This window comes from Palaemon carinicauda, chromosome 24 (genome assembly GCF_036898095.1).
Source record: "Palaemon carinicauda isolate YSFRI2023 chromosome 24, ASM3689809v2, whole genome shotgun sequence".
Classification (NCBI taxonomy): Eukaryota; Metazoa; Arthropoda; class Malacostraca; order Decapoda; family Palaemonidae; genus Palaemon; species Palaemon carinicauda.
In genome coordinates this window covers 16,258,365-16,265,864 of record NC_090748.1, presented here as the reverse complement: position 1 = coordinate 16,265,864, position 7,500 = coordinate 16,258,365, and the positions used below count along the sequence as shown (strand labels likewise).

Genomic DNA, 7,500 nt, shown 5'->3' with positions numbered 1-7,500 from the left:
GTTTGTACGGCCACCACTTCCCAGAGATCGTTATTCGCAAACCCCCCGCCTCCATAATACTTACCAAAACTATTATCATCAGCCACCTTTGGTAATTATTCTTCATTTATTTTCCAAAACATACTTTGGAAAAGTGGATACACATAACACACACTCATATATATATATATATATATATATATATATATATATATATATATATATATATATATATATATATGTATATATATATATATATATATATATATATATATATATGTATATATATATATGTATATATATATATATATATATATATATATATATATATATATATATACATATATATATATATATATATATATATAAATGTGTGTGTTCCGTATGTGTATCTATACACAGAAATACACATTAGAATATGTGCTTAGTTGTATTATTGAATTAAGAAATATTTAGTACTGGGTGATGTTTATAATAGGACCTACGTATATAACACATAAAGCAAATACTAAACATTGAATTTCTATTCCTAAACAAAAAATTTACTTTTATCACATGAAATTTCAAGACGATTTTAAATGTAAAAAAAAATCGATATTTATCAAAGAATTTGTCTGTATGGGAATTTTCAGTCCCGTGAGAGAACTTGAATATTCATAAGCCTATTCGATGAAATATGCATATAATTGTATATGTCAGTTTTATAGCATTATGCAATGGTACTAATTTTTTTTCCTAAATTTATTGCACATCTTCGTACGCCTGTATCTTCGCAACTGTATCTACAACTGCCATGAACTAAATTAACCAAATGACGGAATATCAATTATTTTCTGGTATGAGTATTTACATTAGTCTTTGAGTTATGATATTTTCTATAATTTATTTAATGACTTTATAAGAGTTCCATCCACTATGAAATAACATAAATGAAGTAATTTCAAAATCCTATATTCTTTACTGTTTCTATACAAGCCCATTTTTTCCTTTCATTCTTTAGATCAGTATATGAACAACCATCAATCAGCATCTCTTGATAGACGATCAAGGGATGCTGCCAGAGGTCGAACCTGGGCATATTCGGCCGCCCAAGCGATGAAGCCTCCACCCTCTCCTCAATATGAAGCTTCAAGTCAGATGCAGGATTTCCAGAGAAATTACCACCAACCCACTACTGTAAGGAATTTATCTTTATAATATACTATTCATAATTCCTCTAAGTTAAAATTTACAAGAATTCATGTTTAAAAACATTTTCTTCCTCGTGAGTTGCCTTTAAACATTTTGTCCTCCTTTAGTAAATATCAGACATCATTTGGAAAGACGCTTCTTTTGTTCTAGACATATTTATCTGTCAATGCTGTCATATGTTAAGAAGACCCCAAACTTCGCTTGAAGCACTTAGAACAGCTGAATATTTAGAATAAGGCCATAATATAAGGGTGAGCTCACCCAGTTGTAATAAAGGTGCCAGCTATCATTCTTTAGGTTGCTATGTAGCCTCTAGCTTTTTAGTTGACTTTGTTGTTGTTATTGGAGATTGCCTGGCCCTTACGGCCAAGCACAGGCTCTTGCACACTTGCAGCCCGTAGGTGTTTGGTTGGGTTTTTTTGGGGGGAGGAGTAGGTGATTTGGTTGTGGGGTGATCTGCAACTTTTATTTGTAGGTGGTTTTTAGGATTGGATGTGGGTTAGGAAATGATAATAAGCAAAGGATTTTTTTTGCTTGTTTTATGGGCGCTCCTGCCTCTTTATGGAAGAGGAAGAAGGTGACGGAGGGGAGGAGGCATCCTCCCCAAGAGAGCCAACTAGCTCCCGTCGTTTAGTTAGAGAGAAAGAGGTACAGCAGTAAGTCCCGATGAGTAAAAGAGCTCGGGAAGGAGTTCGGAAAGGTTCAGTTGGAGATATTGGTATAGGAGAAGTAAAATACTTCCTTAGTGACCTAAGCTTAAATTATTAGAATGAATAATAGCATGAAGTTTAAGCTGAGTGGGAGAGAGCTGTAAAAGAGAGTTAGTTAATGGCGGTGAGTAGTAGAGAAAGGGTGAAATAAACATTCCTGTACCTGAAAATACTAAAACAAAAATGAAAATAAAATTTTACTTATCCTTGTGGTCATTGAGACGTCTATGTGCTGCTTGGTTAAGAGGGATTCCTGAACTTAAAAGATATAAGAGAGATTGCAAGTTGAAGAAGAGCTAAAAAGAGGTCAAGGGGTTGCTTAGATTCCAAACTAGTGCTGTTACTACATTATCTCAGTGGAGGGTAGCTGTGGAGAAAGGCTGAAAATGCATCAACATTGGCAATTATGTGTTTAACAATTGCTGTCGTAGGTACAGGATTATTGGGGTTGAATTCCTGTCTGAGTAGGCTTGTTTCTTGACAGTGTAATGGGTAATGTTGCAGAGGTTCATCTGTTGCTTGCTCGCAGTAACTGCACGGTCTTTCAGGTCTCTGCTGTGCTGCTGGGTCCTCGTCATTGTCCATGATGATTTGCCAGTTGAATAGATACCCCAATCGCAGTCTGCAAATGATAACTGCAATTTGACAGGGTATTTCTCTTGCAAGTGGATAGGGTACTAGATTTGTTGCTTCGATGTACTATTTTGCTGATCTTGATCCGTCAAGGAAGGCTCGCCTTACTTCGCTAGTCTTTTGGATGTTGCAAAAGGCTGCCATTCGATTCTTGATAGTTTTCAGTGGAGGTTGAAGTGTGATGCTTATTGAGTGGCACATTAAGGCAGATTTGGCTAGGTAATCGGCTTCATCATTTCCAGTGACTCCGGTGTGACTTGGGATCTAATTTAGAGTTACTTGCCTGTTGTTGCTTTGGTGGGATAAGGCTAAGTACTGTATTGCTGTGATAAGGTAGATATTTTCAGTTGGTTCTTTGTTGCTGAGAGCCAGTGTTCTAGGGCTTTGGCAATTGCCACTAGCTCGGTTTGTAGCGTGGAGGCGTGGTTTGAAAGCCTCCAATTTTCTCTGTAGCCTGATGAAGAGACGACTGTAGCTGCTGCTGCAGGAATATCACAGTCAAGTGATCCATCAGTATAATAGCTGTAGGGAGCTGAGGTGTTGCTGATTGCATTTTTAGCTGTTTCTGTGAGTTGCTCTGGTGTGCAGAGCTTTGCTTGCTGCTGGAAGGATAGCGAAGTTGTAGTGGATGGGGTCCAAAGACAACGGAGCAGGAGTGCTGTAGCCATCATACTTTTGTGTGTATGTGAATTTGACGGGTTTATCTCTTCCACCAGAGGGAGATGTCTTTTAAGTTTATTATTCAGAGGACAGTCTGTCTGCTTTGATTGACTTGAATATGATACTGCAGTTCTTGATGTCAATCCTGGCTGAAAGGAAAATTAGGTTAGTTTTGGCTCTTAATAAACAGAGTCTGGTCCACATTGGAGTGCCGCTGATGAGTCTCAAGGCATTGTTTTGTACCACTTCTAATGATGCTTTTTGAGTTTCAGTCAGTGAGGTGAGCGTAGGTGCTGCATAGTCGATGTGAGATCGAATTACTTGAACGTAAAACAGTCTTAGAAGGCTGTTTGATACTCCTTGTTTGAGGGACGTCATTCATTTCATGGCTGAGAGACGAATTTTTGTTTTCTCTCTGAGGTGGGTTACTTCGTTGGCCGATGATAGAGTTTTGCTGATAATTACTCCTAGATACATGAATTGACTCACCCATTCAATGGGTTCACCCATCAGAGTGAAATTCTTAGGGTTTTGTGGGTGTTTTATGGCCATGGCTTTGGTCTTGTTAGTGTTGATCTTTAGGCCAAGGTAATTGCATTTAGCCTGGATCATGTCCAGCGCCTTTTGGGTGGTTTTTCGTGCATGTGCTTTATGTGGGCAGATGATATATTTTTCATCGGCGTATATGAAGATTTCCACTCCGTTTGGGAGGTCTAGAGTGACTAGATTCACCATAATTAGGTTGAACAGAAGATAGGAGCTTAGTATGACCCCCTTGTGGCATTCCATTTTCTAAGGGGATGAATTCTGAGGTTTTTCCTTGAAAGGTGACTCTGGCGTCTCGGTTCTGTGTGTAGTTCCAAGTCCAGGTGAGTAAACGTCCTTTCACTCTTTTTCAACAAGTGTGAAGAGGATGGCTGGAGAGCTGGCTAGCTCAAATGCTTTCTCAAGATCGAGAAAGAGGACAAAGCCTTTTTTGTCGTTGATTGTTGTAAGAACATCAGTTATACATTCTTGAGTGCCTTTGCCTTTCCTGTAGGCATACAGGCAGTGATGTAGTGGCCCTATTTTCCAGTGAAGTCTGTTGAGTACCATTCGTTCAGCTACTTTCTCAGTGCAGCTGATTAAAGCTATGGGTCGGTAGGTGTCTGGTTCTTTGGCTTTTGGGATGGGTTTTTTGTCCTGTTGGTTCCATGTTATTGGACGGAGTCTTTCTGTGTGTGTTCTGCTGATTAAGTGCAAGTACACCAACTTTGCAGGGCTTCCCATGTTCCTTAGCATACTGTATGTGATTAAGTCGGCTCCAGGGGCAGTGTCCTTTCTGAGTTCTTCCATGGTGTAGGGACTGTCGATGTCATCTCTCATGTTGCAGGCAGCTTCTATAATGTTATTCCTGATTGGGAGCAGTATTCTATGCCTGTTTATGGTTTGCAGAGGAATATTTACTCTTTTGGCTCGGTCGGCAAAGTTGCTAGCAATTCTATTTGCTTCTGTTAATGGGTCTGGTTGGGTGATTCTGGGTGTACTGCATTTCCCAGAAATCTTGTTGAACCACCTCCATATCTTTGCTAGGGATGTGTTGAAGTTGATTTCGTGGCACCATGAATACCACTTGTCTATTTTCCCTTCCAGTGTTACCTGTAATGAATGTTTGGTCATTTCCACGAGTAGATCATGAAATTCATCAGTTCTGTATCTTCTGAAGAGTTTTCTGGTTCGGTTGATTCTTGCATTCATTTCCTTGATGCGGCTGTTGTAGTAACAGGCATCGGCATGATTTGTTCCAGAATGCTTTTTCTGAGGCATGGATATACTGGCGGCGACATCTACTATGCATTTCAGAGCCCGTGTTATATCGTTTTTCACAAATATCTTCTCAACAAACAGTTGAATCAATGTGACATTTTGACAAAGCTTGTTTGACACCTTCCACTAATTTATGAAACTACAGTGCATTGCCATGTATGTTTCCTTAAAGAGCTTACTCTTGGCTTTCAAGGACAAGTTGGCGAGAGCCGAGAAGGCATTCGGACAAGGGAAGGCTTTCCGTGACGTAGGTCTGACATGTGTCACAACCACGAATCCTCCACTCTAGTATTCCCTCTTCTTCCCTCATTGCCCTCTTCTATCACATATCCCCCCACCCTCTCTCTGCGTGTTGCATACACAAGATAATTATCAAGTCAAGCCCATATTAATTATTGGCCTATAAAGGTAGATAACCCATAGGCATATACCGAGTACGGTTTGATCACGGTTTGATCGTTTACGCAAACCATCACGACTGTTGTCTTACTGTGTTTGAGCGTTATACGGTGTTTGGTAGGCGAAAAGGTTAACGTGGGAACTCACCTCATACAGAACATATGCAACAGCCAAAGACGCTGGACCAGCAATCACTATCGTTTGCTGAAATAAACACCCTATCACGCGAGGCAATACTATACTTTCGAGTTATCTGTCATTATGGACAAGTAACCTCCGCATGGCTTCATATCTCCTGTACAAGGAGAGAGAGAGAGAGAGAGAGAGAGAGAGAGAGAGAGAGAGAGAGAGAGAGAAGAAGAAGAAGAAGTGGGGGATACGGGATAAGAGGAAGGTAAGGAGGGAGGGAGGGGAAGACTGGAGTTGAGGAAGAGTGGTTGTTATACACGTCACAACTTCGTCACAGAAAACCTTGTCCGAATGCCTACTCGGAACTCGCCAACTTGTCCTTGAAAGCCAAGAGTAAACTCCCTAATGAAATACACTTGGCAATACACTGTTGTGTCATAAATTAGCGGAAAGTGTTGAACAAGCTGTGTCAAAATGTCGCATTGATCCAACTGTTTGTTGAGAAGATATTTGCGAAAAACGATATAACAAGGGCTCTGAAATACATAGTAGTTGCTTGTTAAAATCAAGTGATAGGGTGGAGATGTCATTGTGAGGGTTCTTCATGTTTTCTCGAGCCCATTCTGTCATAGCTGTCTCGAACCTTACCCAGTTTGCAAGGTGTGAGCTCCACCTTTTTCGGGGGTGGAGGGGGAGAACAGTTTTTCTCCAATTCGAGTTCAATTTCTATGGCAAGGTGATCACTTGATAGCACAGGATTCAGTCGCCTTTTAGCACCCCTTTGGATGGGACTTGACAGGAAGGTGAGGTCTAAACGACACCCCTTAGATGAGTTGGTTCTGACACATTGTTAAGCAATGTTAAGTCAGGATATTCTTGCTGTAGGGCATGCTAGTGTCTACCTGTCTGATTTGTTGCTGATGTTGAGTTCAGAAACGGGTGGTGAGCATTGAAGTCGCCTGCAATGATCGTGTCATCCTCAGAGGCAGCGGCAAAGAGCCCCTCTGCATTGATGCTTTTGGTTGGAGATTTGTAGAGATTGAGGACTATGAGGGTTGTGGTTAGCAGAGATATCTGAACACTGAGTATCTCTGCCTATGTCTTACAGTCAATGCTTTGTACTCTTTTTGTGGGGATGCTATTTTTGATGAGAGTAGTTAATCCTCTCATTGTTGGTGTTAGATACGTGGTGTACACTTTGTATCCTGAGAATGAAAATGTTCTATTCTCATTTAAATGGTTTCTTGCAACACAATGATGTCTGGATTTTGCACTGAAGTTTGGGATTGTAGGAAGGCGAACTTGTTTCTGAGTCCACAGGCATTAAATTGGAATACTTGCACTTTAGTGTTGCTGAGAGTATCTTCATTGTTGTGCGTTGTTGTGTTAGGATTGTTTTCTGGAGGGACTTTGAAGGGACTAGAGCTTGGAGTTCTTGGGCAGCGTTAACAAAAATAAAATCATCAAGGGACTGCTGAGAAAACTTAATTTTTGTGACTTTAAAAAATTACAAAGAACGTTTGAAATGGTGGCTATAAAGGGCCCCATGGGACAAGTGATGGGGTCATAATTGTTCCAATCAGTGACGGGTGGTACTAAGGGAGTGGGGGGGCGTGAGGAACTTGAACGGCTTCTGACAGCGGGACTAGGGAGGCTGGGAAAATCACTTAAGGAATTGGAGGTGATAGGTTTGAGGGTTTCAGGTGCGGAGGAGGATGAGGAAGGTTGTGGTCGGGTCTGCTGAGAGGAAGTGGAAGGGATGGAAGGAGAGGAAAATCTTAGTGGTGAGGGTGTGGAAGGAGTGTGGGAGGGGGATTGCTTTGACTTTGGAGGATGTCTAGGAGGGCGTTGAGGTTTTAGTTATGGGAGAGAACTTGGAGGAGAAGAAATTTCAGGAATGGCATGTCTGGGGGGATTAGGATTAGGTCGGAAGGCGCGGTTGGTTGGAGGAGGGGTTTGGTTGGTTGGAGGTTGGTGAGTTTGACGTGGCTGA

The 7,500-nt window shown here is 40.9% G+C and overlaps 1 protein-coding gene across 10 annotated transcripts in view; it reads left to right on the top strand.

The window, feature by feature from the left end:
• Nucleotides 1–7,500, top strand: part of LOC137618103 (uncharacterized) — a 23,635-nt gene that overhangs the window by 12,192 nt on the left and 3,943 nt on the right. For all 10 annotated transcript variants that reach the window (XM_068348098.1, XM_068348099.1, XM_068348097.1 and 7 more), the window contains 2 exons: nt 1–91; nt 985–1,155. The exon at nt 1–91 is cut by the window's left edge and continues 50 nt beyond it. In XM_068348098.1, coding sequence (XP_068204199.1) covers nt 1–91; nt 985–1,155 — 262 coding nt within the window. The remainder of the gene's footprint in view (nt 92–984; nt 1,156–7,500) is intronic.